The sequence below is a fragment of the Biomphalaria glabrata genome, chromosome 1, assembly GCF_947242115.1.
Source record: "Biomphalaria glabrata chromosome 1, xgBioGlab47.1, whole genome shotgun sequence".
Classification (NCBI taxonomy): domain Eukaryota; kingdom Metazoa; phylum Mollusca; class Gastropoda; family Planorbidae; genus Biomphalaria; species Biomphalaria glabrata.
Window position 1 is genome coordinate 55,997,016 of NC_074711.1, and position 19,882 is coordinate 56,016,897.

At 32.9% G+C, this 19,882-nt stretch overlaps 1 protein-coding gene across 8 annotated transcripts in view; it reads left to right on the forward strand.

Annotated features, from left to right (window-relative positions):
- The window catches only part of LOC106052282 (dmX-like protein 2), a 53,491-nt gene that overhangs the window by 15,754 nt on the left and 17,855 nt on the right, over window positions 1-19,882 (forward strand). For 7 of the 8 annotated variants that reach the window (XM_056045204.1, XM_056045223.1, XM_056045216.1 and 4 more), the window contains 16 exons: window positions 2,936-3,068; window positions 3,184-3,342; window positions 6,330-6,555; window positions 6,713-6,816; window positions 6,915-7,281; window positions 9,526-9,666; window positions 9,782-10,119; window positions 10,220-10,483; window positions 10,912-11,914; window positions 12,072-12,247; window positions 13,136-13,353; window positions 16,234-16,399; window positions 16,540-16,770; window positions 17,571-18,368; window positions 18,738-18,903; window positions 19,522-19,808. In XM_056045204.1, the coding sequence (XP_055901179.1) occupies window positions 2,936-3,068; window positions 3,184-3,342; window positions 6,330-6,555; window positions 6,713-6,816; window positions 6,915-7,281; window positions 9,526-9,666; window positions 9,782-10,119; window positions 10,220-10,483; window positions 10,912-11,914; window positions 12,072-12,247; window positions 13,136-13,353; window positions 16,234-16,399; window positions 16,540-16,770; window positions 17,571-18,368; window positions 18,738-18,903; window positions 19,522-19,808 (4,777 nt within the window). The remainder of the gene's footprint in view (window positions 1-2,935; window positions 3,069-3,183; window positions 3,343-6,329; window positions 6,556-6,712; window positions 6,817-6,914; window positions 7,282-9,525; window positions 9,667-9,781; window positions 10,120-10,219; window positions 10,484-10,911; window positions 11,915-12,071; window positions 12,248-13,135; window positions 13,354-16,233; window positions 16,400-16,539; window positions 16,771-17,570; window positions 18,369-18,737; window positions 18,904-19,521; window positions 19,809-19,882) is intronic. The other variant, XM_056045210.1, reaches the window with a different exon arrangement.

Sequence of the window (19,882 nt, forward strand, 5' to 3'; positions counted from 1 at the left end):
TTTCAGTGCAATTTGGTGTGTCTTTTGCTTTTTGTTGCGACATACATTTCAGCATTTGAAACACAGTATTTTAACAAAGTATTTTTGATAAGAAGAAAAACTGATAAGGAAAAAAATTGTGTAAACAGTCAACGTAATATGATCATTGTCTAATTTATTTTTTCCCTGTGACGTATGGATTTGAAATGTGTTAAATTGTATTTTATTATTGTTTGCCACAGATATTTTAATTGGAGGTAAATAACAAAGTGTTTGACTTTGTAAAAAAAAAAAAAAAAAATCCTTATTGTTTCTAGAGGTTTTCAATTTAAGCCTAAGTCAATAGTTTTAATTTACCTTCTTGCCATTTATTGTTTATTTCTTTGCTCCATCTAGTTGAATATGTAATTAAGTAATGTTTGCAAATCCATTTTTTTTTTGTTTTCAAACTTATAAATATATTCCACCATGTCCTTTTGTGCAAGCTGATGTTTAAACTGATGTAAGCTTACTGTCACTGAAGCGTGCATGCTTTCTTTTTTTTACTTTAATTCACACATTGCTTTCAAACAATTTTTGTTTACTTAATTTTTTTTTTAAAGTGTCAAAATACTTTTTCCATTTGTCTTTCAACAAAACATCCTTATCTTAACATTATAATTAAAAGGTCTCACAACACCCATAAGACTTTTATTAATTTTGGGTCAGAATTTTTTTTAAAACCAACAAGAACAAGGTGAATATACAGATAGATATTAAAAAGCATTAATATATGGATATAAAAGCATCATGACAAAAACATTTAGTATGGAAAGTAAGACAGCGGATAATTATTTATAAATTACTATTACACCTTGAGAAGACTTATGTCAAGAAAACTGCTTTTTGAATTTTCGCTAATTTGGTTGGGTACCTAGGTTCGTTATAATAGACCTATATCTGAAGAAAATCAATATTATTATATTTTCCTTGTCTAGATGGTTAAAAATTAATAGGAATAACATTTGGAACTTTTATTTCAGACTCAACAGTTAATGAAGAAATTAATATTAGCTTTATTTATGTTTTAAAAAAACTGGGCATATGAGGGAGGGAAGGAGAAATGGCATCTCTGTCAGATGTGGTAAAATATGTAGGTCACAACTAGGTCTGTGTAACCAGATAAAATACTGCACTCTTCCTTAATCTTTGGACTAGATGACAAGACATAAAATAGTATTTATTCTTTTATTTTTCAAGAAATTATTTATTTTCTTTTTAAATATTATTTTCTATCTGTAGAAACAAGCACTTTTTTTTATTTTAAATCTGCATCAAATTTATTAACTTTCACAAATATTTTATATGCATTGATATGTCCTTGTTTAAAGCTCATCACATTTAACTGCATTATCATTTAGAGAATATTTGTGAGGCAGCAGTTCAGTATTTGGTTGCTGAGTCAACAGTTTTGAGTTTCCCAAATATTTTGTATACAAATATTGAGTGCCCTAACTGCTCGTATCATAGTTAAATGCATTATCATTTAAATAATCTGCTGAACCATAAGGTCTGGGTTTGTACCCTTGCAAACCTAAGCAGCTGTAAAATGAATCTGTCACAGCAATAAAAAAAAACATTTTACTAATCTTATAAGAGCATGAAGGAATTGAAACAAATAATTTTATTTTTTTTACCTTAGTTTGGTCATTTACTAGAATAGGTTTCCTTTGTATGGATCCATGAAGAAAACACAGTTTTCACACAGAACAAACCAAAAAAGAGCTGTAAAGTAAATAAGTGAATAGTCATAGTTAATATGCATTTAACCATTTGTAGAATCACTCAGTTTTGCTACACTTGAAGATTGTAGATTAAAAATGAAATTAGCAATGGTAAATAGAAAACTTAACCATAATATACAGATTCAAATACATAATGTAATAAATTAAAGTAGGAGATAAAAACACATTTGATATTCCATATGCTAGTAGACCTATTTGAACTCATTTCATACAAGGTCTTATTGTGGCAGTGGTTGCTAGGAAATCATTGATTTACTACAACTTAGTCTTTTAACACAAACAACTAGTTTTGAAGATATCAGAAATAAAATGGGAGAAATCTTTTTAGAACATAATTAATATCTTTCTTTGATTCTCTATACTAGACTGAAATATAATGGTTTAATAAATATATTGTAAACCAGTAATTTAAAAATTTTAATTAGCATTTTTTTCTCTTTCTTTTTTTTTTCTGGTACCTTTTGTTTTCAATTTTGCTTATATGTGTAAAGGTCATTGGTAGGGAAAAAGTATCTTTTTTTTTTCTTAAAGAAAATTACTTTTATTGTATGTTAACTCTTAAAAAACTTGTGGCGTATATCTATATATCATTATTGTATGTTTTTCTTTTTTTGTTAGTAAATTTTTTATAATAAATGACTATTTGAAAATGTAACAGTGGGGCATTCTTTTCAAAAGAAAGCAAAATGACATAACTATCAACTTTATTAAGTTCACAGTTTATATGACATTCAAAATTTTTTAAATCACTAATCCTCATAGAGTTCTGATAGACTTATTATGCATATTATCTTCTTAATGTCTAAAAACTTTTTAAAAAAATTTGTATGTATATAGTTCTGTAGACAGATATAATTACATTGAACTTATCCAAAAAAATGTTTTTTCTTTTGGTTGATTTCAAGTGGCAAGTTTTTTTTTTCTTTGCTTATAAAATAATGCTCTTACCTTTACGTCTTGAAAATAAATATGAAATAATTATCTCTGGAATATTTCTCAATAGAAATTATGATTCAGATATACTTGGTTTTAATTAGCTTACAATTTAGTCCATTAATTTTTTAAAAATGTGTTTATCCATATGCATCATTTATGTATTTTTTTTTTTAAAAGGGGGTTGCATTGTTTTGAGTCATTTTTTTCTATTGTTAATAAATTGACTTGTATTACAGCACTTGTCTTGGTTCCTACAGTAACAGTCCTAGTACTTTGTTTGTGGCATCTGATCGACAGTGTCTTCGACTTTTTCAAGCTGTCATTGATGCCAGAAGTCTTTTAATGGAAAAATCTACAACAGTTGATAAAGTAGGATTTTTTTGTTAAATACCATGGGTTTCTTTTGTGTGAAAAAAAAAATGAAAAAAAATTCAAATTTAAAAAACAGATTTATCATAATTACTTTTTTTTGTTTTCCTACTAGAAGATGAGTTTTTCATCTGCCAGTAGTTCCTCTGGTGGTCATGACTTGCCAGTCAATTTAAAAACAGTTGCTGCAGACCTATTTAATGTTGTTTCACTTCAGTCCTCCAATAGGCCAGGCTGTGTTTTAGAACTGGATGCAATTAGTGATGCTCTACAGGTGGGTATTCTTAGACAATTTCTTATGTAAACATTTCAATTTGGAGAATGTTTGTTTTACGATAATGTTAATGGTCCAAAGAAATGGAAATTCAGTTTGACTACAATTTGTCCATCTCAGCCTCAAAACCTACCAAGAAAAGTTAAATCCAGCATGTATGCAGATGACCTTGCCTTAATTAGCACAGAAGAATATGTAGGAACATCGAAATTTCGATTACAAGATGCTCTTGATAAACTCAATAATTGGTCCAAAGACTGGGGCATGTCCATCAACACAAAAAAGACAACATATACCATATTCTCACTGTCAACAAAACAACAAACAATAAAATTAACATTAGATAAGGAAGCTTTAGAAAAAAATGACAGCCCTACATATCTTGGAGTCACCTATGACCCGAGACTAACCTGGAAAAACCAAATAGATAAAACACAGAGTAAAGGCATCCAGAGACTATCCCTCTTGAAAAAATTAGCTGGCACAGATTGGGGAGCTAATCACAACATCCTGAAAAAGACCTATACCAGTTATGTAAGACCTGTACTAGAATATGGTGCCACAGCATGGGGCTCAGCAGCCCAAACCAACCTAAGAAAAATAGACAAGGTTCAAAATATTGGTCTAAGGATAATGACAGGAGCAATCAAAACAACACCCATAAGAGCTATGGAGGAAACCGCTGCCCTGATCTCTCTGGATGAAAGAAGAGAAATAAAAATCCTTTCCCAATTCACTAAATTGGAAACTTTGGAGAGGCACCCATTCAGAACAAAAATCCACAAAACTGGCACAAAAAAACGGCTCAAAAGGACCAATTTCATACAGGAATCTCTAAACCTAAAAAGAAACACCAACTTGAACAAATTACTCTGGAATCCTCGATACATTATAATGAATCTCCACCCTGGGACGAAAGCCCGCTTCCTACAATAAGGGACCATATTGAAAACATAAAAAGAAAATCTGATTACAGACCAACAGAGCTCAAGGAAATAGTGAACTGTTTTCTACATACCAATTACCCTAGCAATCAGTGGATCAGAGTTTACACGGATGGCTCATCCCATAAAGCCACCACAAATGGAGGAGCTGGAATACTTATCGAATGGCCAGATGGAGGAAAACTAGAAAATTCCATTGCAACTGGAGAGCTCTCTGACAGTCACAGAGCAGAAAGGGAAGCACTAGCTGCTACCATGCTAGCAAATCACCCAAGTTCCCCTCACAGTCAGATTGTCTTTCTAACAGATGCGAAAACAACCCTTCAAAGCTTGCAAAACTCTGATTCCTCTTATATTAAAAACCTCAGAACAGCACTTACAAAGCTCAACAACAACAGCAAAAAAACTGTTATTCAATGGATACCAGCTCATATACAATTAGCAGGAAATGAGAAGGCTGACACACTCGCCAAGAGTGGGAGAACAAACTCACAAGTAAACTCTGCAGTCTATCCAGAAGAAATGAAGAAATTAATTGTAGATAAAATAAATGAGAAATGGACGAGCTCCCATCCAAATCACAAGAAAGATGACGCTTACTATAAGCTATCCCGACAAGACCAACGTCTAATCTTTCGACTCAGGACCGGACACAACAGAATGCGACAACACATGCACCGGAAGCTCAAAATTGGAAACAGTGAAATCTGCCCATGTGGAGTATCACCAGAAAATGCTGACCACGTCCTCCAAAACTGCTCTCTTTACCAAGAGGCCCGTATAAGACATTGGCCCCAAATCACCCCAATAGAAAGAAAACTATATGGAGAGCTCCCTGATTTGGAAACCACTGCGCAGTTCATCTCATGTATTGGTCTAGTCATATGAACACTCCAACATAACAATAAGAAAGAAGAAGTCCACCTCAGCATTACTACTATAGCAATAAAAAATACTATGGTTTAGTGGGTGCAAATTGTCTTTAAGGATATTCTGTTTTGGAAAGGCATCACTAAAGTACAGTTACATTATATATATATATATATATGGCTCCTTTTGTCTCGAAAGGCAATGGATGTTACATTAGATCTGTATGAAATGGTAGGCAACTGTCATTTAAGGCTAGAGCAGAAGGATTTTAAAAATCCTTTATTCCACTTTCAGTCAGGGTGTTTTAAGGTCAGTTGTTGGCACCAAGAAGTAGATAGAAGCATAATTCATAAAGCACTGGTTGTGTCTGTTTATGTTTTACCCTACTAAATCATGGTACTGAGTTTAAGGCAACTTCTGACCTATCTAACTAGTCTTCAGCATTTTGATTTGATTTGTCACAAACCATAAATAACCATCTAAACTTGGTCAAACTTACTGTTAGCCATTGTGAATGTTTTCCTTTATGTGTTTATGACTTAGTATGGGTCAACAAGAAGGCCAAGTAGGTTCATTCTCATCACAGTCCAATAGTTGATTTACAGTCAAAATCTCATTAAGAATGTTTTAAATGCCACTTCTGGTGAATTAAAAGCATAAATCTGTGAATGGCTGAATCTCCCAGTCTATTTTTATTTATTTATTTTTTTTGTGGGTCAGTTATAATTTTTATTTTTTGACTTGTATACCTCACAGAATTTATATGATGTCTTTACATTTCAATGTCTCTTTTTTGCATGTAAAATTTTATAGATCATGTTAGTTTTTCTTTTCAATGCTCAGGAGCCCAGAAATAAAGGATAGTTTAGTTCAATCCTCAGTCTTTGTAGGGCTATTGCACTTTGAAATACATTATTTCTTAAATATAGCTAAGATCTGCATTATTAATGAAGAAATCAATAATTTGATTGTCAACTTTCTTTTATTAAGCATATAACCTATAATTATTATAATAAACATTTATCCTGAGTTTTGGGTTAAATACTGAAATTATTGTGATATTTATACATAACATCTATTTAGTTTTATTTCATATGCACTCTACATTTATTTATTAAAATTCTTTTGTTATACTGGAACACTATTAAGTGATAAATTTCCATGTTTCTAAAGGACTGGCAGAATATTCAACTTCTGCATGTGTACCAGGAGCAGATCATCACAGGAGTTGACAATAAGGGGACTAGTGAAGCAGTTGTGGATCTAAGTGGGCAACACACTTTTGATGAAAACTTCTATATTGTGGTTGTGGAAAAAAATCCAGAGGGTGGATCAAATCTTCATATGTGGAAGATAACTATTGACTCTAAACCAGCTGCTGAAAAAAAAAACAGTTTTGGTAAACATATATGTTTTCCATGATCATTTTCAAAGTTAAAATATTGATTTTAGATATTTACATACATTGTTTTAGTAATAAAGCATTTGCATAACTTAATTGCATAGTAATATAGATCTACCATTTTTCTCTGTAAATATTTTCAAAATCATTTCAGATTTTGAAGGGTCATCATTAGATGGACAAAGTGATGACATTGACTTTAAACCAAATTTGCCAAAGTCACATCAGGTCATGACAATGTCAGTTCGGACAACAAAGGTAATTGTATTTTTATTTTTTATTTAACAGAATTCATTATTTTTACTTCTACGTTAGTTTCAGCCGAAAAATTTTAAAATAAAAACATCTTTCTTCAGGTGTGTTTCGAAGCTCTTTCACTGCCTGATGGTGTTGAGGTAATATCTGCATCTGTCTCAGGGGGACATCTAAGCTCAGCCTCAATCTATCCTGCCTGCTATGCTCCATACCAGTTTGTTACAGCTTGCTCTGATGGTGAAGTGCGATTCTGGAGATGTAACTTGGCCAAGCTAGATGAATCCCAGGGTGAACTGAGCACCTCCACTGTTACCAGCTATGAATTCTCCATGGATGAAAGTAATATGAAAGTTCAGCCCCAAGTGCAGTCCAAGAAAGAATCCATGAGGAAAGAACATCTGTACAGTTGGTCGGAATGGCAGCTGACTACATCATCTACTAACAAATCTAGCTCTGTTTCTGTTTCAGGTAAATACTTTTTTTTTTACTTCAAATAAATTACTTTTTAGTGGCCCCCTTTAGGGAAAATTAATTTTTTAAAACAAATGTTAGTTCATGTAACAAATTTAATATATTTGATATTTACCAGTGACACCATATTTCAATTTGTTACAATTTGATCCTCATTTCTTAATTTGATTGTTAATTTTTTTTTTACATTTGGTGAAGTGAACTTTCAAACAATGACAGACCTTTTCACATAGAGCATGGATGCAAGATCGCCGGCTATAGCCGGCATGCCGGCAAAATCGAAGTAAAAAAAAAAGCTTGCCGGCAAACGCCAGTCCGACTGATTGCCGGCTCGGTATCGGACTTTTTTTTTTACACATTCACGTTTTGATCTTTCAAACTAAAACTTAATAAGTCGAATTCAAAGAAAGACAGGAAGTTACAATTCTTAAGTTACAGCGCATGCGCTATTTCCGAACTTTCGTTTTGTATCAAAAACGTAAACAAAAGTTAGAAACAAATCCGTAAGGCCCCGGCCTGAGACGCCTAATTTAGTAAGTAGATCTAATTCTAATAAGTTTGATCTGCCGGCATAAAAATTGAAACCAGACCTAGAGGCTAGATCTAGTCTAGATATCTAGATTCTAGATCTATTTCTACATTTTAAAATGATTTTTAAAAATTTAGAAGTTGAACGTATTTACCCGAAAATGCGAAATTACCGTACGCCGTACCGTAACATCGCCGTATGAGTTGAGTATGAATAATGATAGTTATAAAACTTATATAATAATATAGATCTAGTTTTGCCTTTTTTAAAATAAGTTTTTTATTATTAGATCTAGAATCTAGATTTAATTAGATCTCATCTAGACTTTACTAGTAGAATAATATTTGTGATAATAGATCTATATTTTAATTATAATAATAGATACGATCTACTTTTGATCTACGCTGCTTCTGCTTAGACTTGGCTTAGAAGCCTAGTAGGGCTTAGTTAGGGACTATCTATACTATAGACTCTAGACCTAGTCAGGCTAGTGGTATAGTCTAGAATAGAATAGTCTAGATAATCTCAGTAGATGATAATGATAGATCAATATCAATGAGTATTAACTATTAGATCTAGAGTCTAGATAATTAGTTAGAATCTTACAGTTACAATCTACCACTACTAGCCTGACTAGGTCTAGAGTCTAGTCCCTGGGCAGAAGCAGCGTAGATCAAAAGTAGGTCGTATCAATTATAATCTATTATCAGATATAATATTCTACTAGTAAAGTCTAGATCTAATTAAATCTAGATTCTAGATCTAATAATAAAAAACTTATTTTAAAAAAAAAGGCAAGACTCAAGATCTAGATTCTATCATCTACTTCATCTAGCATTACTAGATTAGTGTCTAGATTCTAGATCTATCTCTTACTTCAAGATCTAGAACTAAATCTAGAGTATATAATTTGGATTTGGGTCTTGTCTAGATAAGATAAGAAGATATTATTAAGACCTAAATCTAGAGAAAATCTAATATCTAGTTAACTAGTAGCTGTAGTGACACTCTATTCCAGGTATTCCTAGACAAGTTAAAGTCTAGACTTAGACTCAGAGACTATTCACTATTGTATGTCTAGATCTCTAATACTTAATACTTACTAGTTTCTTTATTAGACCTAGATATAGATAGGTGTAAATTGATGGATCTACTCTCTTACTATTATCATAGAATTAAAATGACATCTTGACTAGATCTAGAATAAATCAGTCTAAGCTACTATTAGTTAGAAGATTCAGTCTGAGTTAACTAGTTCTATATTTGGTTAAGATCTACTGACTATTCTGTCACCCAATAAATATTTAGATCTATTAGATCTTTTATTTGAAATAGAGTTAACTTTTAACATAGATGCTACAAAGTTTGATTTATACTAATATAGTAGTAGTAGGTAGGCCTATCTATGTCTCTATGTGCATATTATATATAAAAAAATGAAATGTTCAAACATACTTGTAGATTATAGTAATTTAAGTAGATCTAAAAGCTTAAAAGCTTAGGATTTATAGTTTGTATTTAAAGATCTATATATTATTTATGTCGTGAAGATATAAGAGGCATCATTCTTGCAGGTTTTTTGGGGTTCCGACCCCCCCTTGCAGGCAAAACGGGGCTCTGTTGCTTGCATCCATGCATAGAGGCAAAGATTAAATTTAAATCAAGTTTTGTTTCCCTAAATAGTGTTATAAAAAAGTTTTTTTTTACTTCAGGTAAACCAATAGCTATCAGCTGTGCCTACAGTGGTCGTCTAGCTGTTGCATTTAGGTTAGGACCCATTAGAAAACAGCCTGAAAATCCTGACAACAAATTGGTTAATTTACGAGTTGTCATTTTGGAATGTGAATCCACAGGTATGTTTATTATTTAGTTATTTTTATATTTCTTCAGCTTCAAATGAAGTAACAAAACATTTAAATGTGTTCCTATCTAAAAAAAAAAAATTTCTTTTCTGTATTATTCTCCTAGGTGGGTCTGAGTGGATTCAAGAAGATACAATAGAACTGAATAATATAAAAATTCCTGATCCCAAGCATGAAATCGACATGCTTACTCTGAACAGTTTAGACTCACCCCAGCTGATTGACTTAGACCATTCCACTGTACAGGCTGCTTTCTTAACCAGGACCAAATCTGTACCCAGTCTCAGTACTATAATGTCTGTTAGAAAGTCTATTTCTGAAGCTGGCAATAAAAAGGGACTCCTACGTCAGAAGTGTCTTGTACAGCTGGACTGGGTGTCTACAGAAGATGGGTCTCACCTGCTGACTGTGGGAGTTGGTTCCAAGGTTCTCATTTATGGACAGGTCAGAACTTTGTGTTTGTTTGTATCCTTAAGGCATTTTATTGAACAGAAAAGTACAGTTAAAAGGAACTTAAATTAAAGCATAGATATGTATCTTTCAGGTCTCTTATGAAATAGCTAAGTCATTGAAATCTCTAAATCAACAAGCAGAAGCCAGCAATGAAGACAAAAGGTCAGCATTTGCCAACAGCAAGAGATTGGCTGTAAACAAATCAATGGTAGCTGAAGATTATCAGGAGGAAATCAAATGGATGCAGCTCAAAGGTATAGAACTCTCTACTGCAGATGGATTGCCTCCCTTACCAATGCACATTAATTGGGTGCGTGCTGGAATTCTGGTTGTTGGCATGGACAATGAAATGCAAGTATGTATGGAATTATTATTTGATATTAATAATATTTTTTGTATTCATGAGGAAATTTGTAAGGAGATTAATTTCCTTCTTTGTCATAGGGCAATTATTGTAATTATATTATTTATAGTCTATTTTTCTAAGTTCAATTTTCCTCAGTTTTATTATTTTCTAACTTATTTTTTTTTAGCATATTATTTTAATAATTATGATAATCATAATATGAATATTTTTTCATTGCTAGTTTTAGTTAATTAGATCATCTCCAACTTTAACTTAATAGTTGCTTCGATTCTTAGTAAATAAGTTTATGACTGTTTAAAGTAAGTGGCTACATTGTTTCTTGATATTGATAGTAGCTAAAGATAGAGCTTTAAAGACCACTATCAAATTTTTTTTTAATGTTATTATAACTTCTTATGACATGTTTGGCTCCTTAGGTGTTCACTCAGTGGAAGCCTGACAATGAAAGTATAGAAGCAGTTGAAGAAGATCCTGCCACTGACTCTCGAACACTAACAGAAGCCAAGCTTGTGACCGCTGCCTCCAGCTTGAACCTCTGCAGCAATTTCAAATCAAAATCAAATTTTAAGACCTCTTTCTCCATGTCTAATTTCAAACACATTTCAAATAGTGGTTTGCAGCCTGCCACTTCCAAGCGAGAGTCAGTTAAAAAAATCAACCAGCCCTCTTCAGGTGTTAGAACAAACCAAGCTCGCAGTGAGAGTATATCCAGCCTGCCTATGTTGTATGACACTGGGCTGTTTGAAGCAGCCAGATTTGCCAATCCAGTTTTGCCACAGTACCACCCTAAGCTCCTCATGGAGTTGCTCAATTTTGGCAAAACTAAGAGAGTCAAAGCAATACTTGCTCATTTGGTCAGATGCATCAGCTGCTCTGATGGTGTCCATAGCATTTATTCTGAGGAACACCTGGACAATGGACATCTCTCTGTCAAACTTACCAGACAGAGAAGTGTATCTGTCAGAAGTGATAATGATGGCAAAGAAGCAGAGACTTCTGTCAACTATGTGGAGATAAAATCTATCCCCCCTCTCCCACTCTATGCTTTGATTGCAGCTGATAAAGACACAGCATCAATTCATACCAGCACAAAGGGAGCTCATTCTACTAAAGATAAAGACTACTCTGAAATATTGGATGTTAACATTCAAAATACAGAGGATGATTTAGATGAGCAACTTCTGTCCACGTCAGCAGATAGCACTGACAGCACACCTCGTAGGCCTCGTTTACTGTCAAGCGGAAACAAACCCCCCACCGATCCCTACAGTTTTAGCCCAGCCCAAGCTTCTGTTTTGAGGGAATATTTGTTCAAGTTAAATTTGCCAGGACTCTCAGGGAATGATCAGTTCTACTTGGCAGCTTTAGCAGAAGTGGTAGGGTCAACTGCTTTAGATTTCCAAGATATACATGATGGAGGTAAATAGTTATTAGCCAGTTAGTTTTAGCTACAATCACCACATTTTGAGTCTAATCTCCAAGTGGGCTTGTCATAATAAATGTATTGCTTTTTTTAATAAATTCTGTTTTTCATACAGACACGTTACTTAATTACATTTCAATCTAAATTCTGTAGAAACAAACAAGGAGCACCAAGGCAGTGTGGATGAATGTGGTTTGAGATTTTTGTTGGCCATAAGACAATACCAGTGTCTGGTCAAGACATTACCACCTATACAAAGGGTTTCATTGTTGGAAAATGGCATTAGAACATTTCATCTGGTCTGGGCTTTCCATTCAGAATCAACACAGGTAAACTATATAACATTGTCTGGATGTTACAATATTTATCAGTTTTATTTGAATGCAAGTTGAATCTTCATCTTTCTTCTTTTTCATTCTCATTATCAATTTTGAGAGTTTAAATAACCAGTCTATACCTGAGATGAACTGTTTTGTGCTCTTAAGATCAGTCAGTTCTCAATACAGTTTGTCTTTTAAATAGATGTTCTGGGTCCAGTATCTAGTTAGGGCCTTTTGATGATTTGGTCAGCATTTTAATGTGACACTCCACAAGGGCATGTTTCACTAGTTTCAATGTGTATCTTCTGGAACTTGCACTGTTTCATTGTGTTGGGTCTTGTACAAGGCGAAAAATAATATATGGGTCATGTTCAGGATGGCATCATTTTTCTGAAGTTTGGTTGAGAATTGGATCAAATTCTGTATAGAAAGGTATTTTGAACTGCATGCTTACTCTCCCATATTTTTTTAGTTTTTTCATCGCCCTCTATTTGTATGTGTGCTGTGATCCATTGGAGAAGTTTCCTTGCTATTGTTGTTGAGGTTTATAAATGCTCTCTTGAGTTCATATAAGAGACAAATAACTTTTAAAGCAATTTAGGGCTGTAGAACTGTTTTGGCATCAAGACAGGATGATGATCTACTGTAAGTGGGTAATTTATTAGTATGGTAACAGCCCTTTCAGTTCTGAGGAATGGCAAGTGGCATTGAACTTTTCTTGTCATGGATTGTTCAGATGAAAGAAAGCAGTAAAAGCAATAATATTTAGCATCAATGAAATTTGCAAATTGAGAATTTTGGTTATGTTTTAATGTAGATAACAAGTTTTATAAAATACAAGAGCTCCCAATATTTTAGTAATAATTAGCTTGAAAATATGTATTGTTTTACTTTCAGGAATTGTTGTCTGCTATTCCATGTGTAAAAGCAGATGAGCCAGTTTGGGATGAGCTGAAACTCTATGGAGTGGGATGGTGGTTAAACAATATGACACATCTTAAGGCTTTAATGGTTAAAGTTGCCAATACTGCTTTTAAGAAGTCCAAGAAGCCAATGGATGCTGCACTTTATTATCTTGCCATGAAAAAGAGAACCATTGTCAAAAGTTTGTTTAAGTAAGCTTTACACAATTACTTCAATTTTAAAAAGCCATAAATTTAGAAAATAAAAATTAGTATATGTTATATTATGATAAATGGGGGCTTGGTGGTTGAGTGGTTAAGTGCTTGGCGCCCCTGAATCTACCTAACTCTAATGGGTATCTGACTTTAGTTGGGGAAAGTAAAGGCATTTGGTCATTGTGCTGGCCACATGACATCCTGCTCATTAACTGTTGGCCAAAGAAACAGATGACCTTTACATCATCTGCCCTATAGATCGCAAGGTCTGAAAGGGGAACTTTACTTTACTACTTATTTATTATGATAATTGATTTGTATTGTTTCAATAATAAAATTTTACCTCAGAAAAATTTTTAACAACAACCATAAGGAAAAGCTGCTATTGTTTTGTTTTGTTTTGTTGTTTGTTTTTTTTTTTTGTTTTTTTTTTTTGCTGTCTTTTTCGGCCTGTCACATTGAGAAATTTGAAAAAAAAAATATTTTGCCTTTGTCTTCTCTATGCTCAAAATAGGTGCAACAGCTACTTTTAGTTTTCTTAATTAAAGCATGCCCATTTGTTTTTAAGATTCAGTATTCATATTGATTGCACATATACCATTACTAAAATAACATTTAAAGGAAACTCTGTTTTTTTTTCAAATTTCAGTTATTGACATATTTAAATTCTGTGCAAAAAAGTTTTAATAGAAAAAACGTTAGACATTTTTTTGTATTTATATGCTTAGAAACATACATATTTAATAAATTAGTCATACAATTTTTCAAGTGTAGAAAAAAAGAAATAGATTACAAGAGATTTTGTTTCTAGCTTGTGTCTATGTCATCTTCCCCCTCACCCCCCCCCCCCCCCTCCTCAACAATACTGAAAGTGGATCTAGATCTAATCGAATCGAATATCTTCATTCTTACATAGGCTATGATAGTCTTTGGTCTAGTTTTTTTTTATCTATCTTGATCTAGACTCTAATTTTAACTAGATCTAGATAATAATAATGGTTTCATCGTAGTTAAAAATCACTGTTGTGAATGTGAATCTGGTGGGAGTTTGTAACTAAACGTAATTTTGTCCTACAACGGGCTTGCTCAGGCCACCCATGTAAATAGACTCCCTTTGTTATCCTGGTTTTTTTTTATCTATATTATAAAGTAGAATGTGAGGGGTATGTATGTATGTATGTATGTATGTTACTTATAGACATCAAAACCGCTTGACCAATCTTGATAAAACTAGGCAGGAATGTTCCTTGGGTACCAACTTAGACCGTAGTGTATGTATTGTAGCCCTAAAACAAATATAAGACCCTCAAAAAAAATAAAGTTGTCAGACTCTATTACAGCTATAGTATTTTATGGATCTAGGCCATGTCTACAATGTTGACATGAGAAAAGATAGAAAGGATTTAGACCTAGATCTAATTTTAAGAAATACACTTTGCGCAGATAGTTTTTTACTTTGACACATGAAAAGACAAAAGAAGATCCATTGATTTCATTATATAATAAAATTAACCTTCAATTTTGTGTTTCAACAGCATTTTTTACATTAATTAGTTCCTTATATCTGTGATTACAGATTTCCTGACGAACATTCTTTCATTAGACAATTCCGTAATGAATCGCGTACTAAATATTAATTCGTTTAATTGTTTACTTTATAATCCCATCCCTAGATCTAAAACTCTAATTCAACTCTAAGATGATAAAACTTCTCTTCGCACAGATAGTTTTATACTTTAACACATAAACATATTAATTAAAGTCCATTCATTTCATATTTTGATCAAATAAACATTCAAATTTGGTTTTCTAAGGCTACATTCGTTTACGAAAGCTGTGAAGCCGAGTTAAAGGCCTAGATCTATATACATTCATGAATCGCGTACTAAAAATTATTTCGTTTTATTGTTACTTTATAATCCCATTCATTTAACAAAGCTATCGCTCTTTTCGTTTTTAATAGATAAGAATGTATCGACTTCGGGTAAACCCATTTTCGCAAACCTAATTTTATTTTCGTAGCGAAAGAGAAATAACGTGAAAGGATCATTAGCTACGTTTAACATACATCTAAATCCAATCCACTAGATTATTTAAAAGCATTTTTTACATAAATTAGTTCCGAATATCTGTGACTACAGATTTCCTGGCGAACATTCTTTCATTAGACATTACCAAATGGTTACACATTAACACATCTCTCTACTGAGTCTATTCCTAGGCCTAGGTCTAATAAAACTCTTATTGAACTCTAAGATGATAAAACTTCTTTTCGCAAAGATAGTTTTATGCTTTAACACATAAACATACTAAATATTGTCCATTCATTTCATATTTCAATCAAATTAACATTCAAATTTGTTTTTCTAAAGCATTTTTAATACATTCGTTCGCTGTTCGCTAAAGCTGCGTAGCCGTGTGGAGATAGGCCTATATAAATTCATTCATGAAAAAAGGTCACGCATGCGCAGCACAGAACTCTAGATTAGTGTAGATTTAGACCCTACGTCTACCTCAAGATCTACTTATACACATGAACATACAAAATTTAGTCTATTCATCTCAAATTTTAATCAAATATATGTAGGCCTACAAGCAAATGTTTTAATTTGAACAAATGGATTTAAGCCTATTAGCTATTCTGATTTGATAGCTTCATTTACACTATTTTTACATTGACACATTCGCTTTACTTATTACATTATTATTTCGTTTAATTGTTTACAAAACACTCTCAGTGACTATATCGACAGTAATGTGCAAATAAATACCCGCGGGTCGCGGGTAACATATGTCTAGTTATTAATAATGTTTCTTGTTTTTCTTTTGTTTTGTTTTTTATTCTTTACATTTTATTTTTTGTTTGTTTTTTTTTAGAACTGTTCAAGATAGCAAAATGGAGACCTTTTTCAACCAAGATTTTTCAAATGAAAATAATTGTCGTGTGGCAATGAAAAATGCTTTTCATTTACTTTCTAAAGGGCAGTACCATCATGCCGCTGCACTGTTCTTTTTAGCAGGAAAAGTGGAGAATGCAGTGAATGTAATTTTTTTTTTCATTTTCTTGTTCTATAATTGACTCCTGTAAAAAAAAAAAAAAAAAAAAGAACTGTTAAATTCACATTCTCTTGATCATACTCTTTTTCTGAAAAAACTATAATATCACATTTTTTATTTCTGTAGGTGATCCTTGACAAGCTTGAAGACCTACAGTTGGCTATAGTGCTTTGTCGTCTGTATGATGACACTTTACTTGCGGATTCTGTCCGGCAACTATTTTATGAAAAGATTTTAGGCCTGGACAAAGATGGTCGAAACTATCAATCTAAGCTTGCCAACCCTGATCCTTTCTTAAGGTCCATGGCTCTATGGCAATTTAAAGATTATGAATCATCACTGCAGACTCTTTTGGAAGTAAGAAATACTGCTGTTAATTATTTTACTGAATTGTAGTGAGCTAAATCTAGTCTTTTTCTGTATTCACTGACTCATCCCAGTTTACAGGAATTACAATTACATTATTGTACACTTTTTTCTTAAATATCTAGACAGATCATAAAGATTATTTTTTTGTTAAGTGGATTCTGGATTTTTTTTCAATTGTGAAAAATGTGACACAATATTGTGTGAAGCACTCATTACCTTTACTAATATATATCTCATACTTTGTAAAGTGAGAGAAGCTTTCTCTATAGCACCTAGCCAAACCAGTCTTGAGGAGGGTTGTGAGAACCACTGCTTGGTAGACATGGATATTTGTAGTCAGACCAATCTTGTATGTGGGGTGAGCTTAAAAGAGGAAGGCATAATATAGGTAGCCCCCCACCTCTCTCCACAAAGAAACACTTAAATGACTAGATCAGACACCATCTTGCCATAGCTGGCATAGAGAACACCTGGCAGTGAAAGGCTTCTGATAGAACATCTGGGGTTCTCCTACAAAGACTGCAGGACATATTGAAGGCAGGCACATTTGGCAGAAAAAAAAAATTAAATAGAACCATGGCAATATTTTTTTTTCCGAGTTAGATGTTATAAAATATGTAGGTCATACCTGAGTCTGTTTAACCGAATAAATTATTAATCTTCAATCATTATAACATATGCACATTTTAACTAGATTGTAAATTTACTGGGTACACTTGTATATATACACATATATATAATGAAATGTCATCATTATATTTAACTATAAACATTTTAATATCTTACAGAAAAATATTGGAACATCTTATCCCCAACCTCATGGTGACATGGACAAGCTCTTGCAAATAACAAGAGTATTCAATTTTTATAATTACCTGAGGACTCATCCACTGATCACTCGTCTCAGGCTAGCCTCATCATCTCTCAAACAGCGCACAGAACTCATCACTGGTTTCACACATACAGACACTGTGGTTTCTGATGGCATTACAACTTTGGATCAGATAACACCCTCAGAGCGTCAGCTCTTCTTTGCCACTGCTCATGCCCACTTCCAAAATGGATGTCCCTTGGTGTCTATAGAGGTTATGAGGAAATTGCCCAAATGTCCACTTCTAGTGCAAGAAGACCTCCAAAAGATGGAGTATTTTGCCAACCGGAGGAGGATGTCTATGTGTGAAATCAATAGCACCACTGGGACATTAGAAGATTTGAACATTATGTCTCTAAATAAAACATCTCCTGGGGATTCAGCTACTAATAATAAAAGTACATCTTCCAACAAGGCTGATTCTGTTGATTGGGGCCAACCCCTTTTGAATTCCACCAGTCAAACTGCTTCCTCTTTTGACTGGGGCTTTTCCAACCATGTGCGTTTCAAGGATGACCTTGACCTTGAGTTAGATCTTGACCTTGGTGGAAGCGATGACGACGAAGAGAATGCTGATGAAGACGAAGTAAATAAAAACACCTCAGTTGAAGTTGAAAGTAGCGATAAAAAGCAGACTGGTACAGATGAAAAACAAGATGATGTTAATCAAATAGATATTATGGCACAACAGTACAAGTTTATCTCTTGCCTTAAGGTATAGTTGTAGCTTATTATGTGTCTTATGTTGTCTACATGAATGAGTTTTTATGGTAGCCTTGAAAAAAAAAATACTTAAAATTTAATTTACATGTCTAAATTAATATATATATATATATATACACTTAACAAAGATAAATAATCAATTCTTTAAATTAAGTTAACTTACCAACAAGAAAGGAATGCATTTATTTATTTTATGTTTTTATGGTAGCCATACTTAAAAAAAAACATACTTGACATTTAATTTACATGTCTAAATTAATATATATATATACACTTAACAAAGATAAATAATCAATTCTTTAAATGAAGTTAACTTACCAACAAGAAAGGAATACATTTATTTATTAATATTTGCTGCCAGGTTCTGAGTGAAGAACTGGGCAATCTCGCTACAGGGTTTGAAGTAGATGGAGGGCAGCTTAGGCACCAACTTTACATCTGGCTAGAGAAAGAAGTTGAAGTTCTCAGAGTGCTTTGTAACTATGGTAGTAGTTTGGACTCATCAACATACCCTGTACCACCTGAGAGTAGGTTCATACAATTTAGGTGCAATCAGATTAATTTGAAGATTTTTTCAACATTTTCATTAATATTTTTTAAATTTCATTTACGTTTGAAATGTCACAATGAATGTACAATTACTAGTTTTTTGTTTTTTTTTCAACTTTGTACATCACTTATGCCTCTTATAAGTTCTCCTGATCATCATTCTAAACCTTATTTATATTGACTGACTTTTGAGCTTTTGCTTATTTTTATGTGTGAAAGTGGACAGACTATTATGTGTTATTTTCATCTTGTAATGCTGCTTTTATTCTGTCAAACCATTTTTGTCGGATTTCTTGTGTTTAGACATCTGAATACCTTGTGATGCTTGTATTCTTGTCTTATTAAATAATCTTTAATTTTTAGGCCCTAGTTATGTCTAAGCTGTGATAGTTCACAGTTTTCATATGTGATGATGATAAGACTTGTCAAATCATTCAAATATTGAAATACTCCTTTTTAAATGTATACTTTTTAAAAGATGTTAAAAAGAAATTATATAGGCAGCACTAAATCAAATCATATACAGTAAAAAGGCATTTGATTTTAATTAGTAGAAATACTTTTTTGGAGGTTAAATGGAATGAATTGTTCTGCAGATGAAAGTATTCTTGATGACTCAGAAGAGACAAGTGATGCTTTCCAAAGGAATGCCCGCACAATGTCAATGAGGTCTGACACATCTTTAGGTAAAGCTTCTCTTTATGAAGTTATGAAAGCAGAAAAGCAAGACCTGCAAAGTAAAGTAGCTAGAATGATAAGAAGAAAGGCTTGGCTCCGTTCCAATCAACATCTTCTACGAACTCTGGCATCTTACTGTATTCTGCAAGGATCTGGAGGTGGAGGGTTAGCATCTGTAAGGATGGAAATTTTGTTGCTATTACAGGTATGCTTTGGTTCTGACTTTTACAGCTTTGGCCAATGTATTTTTTTTTTTAATTTTATCAGAAATTGTTTAGC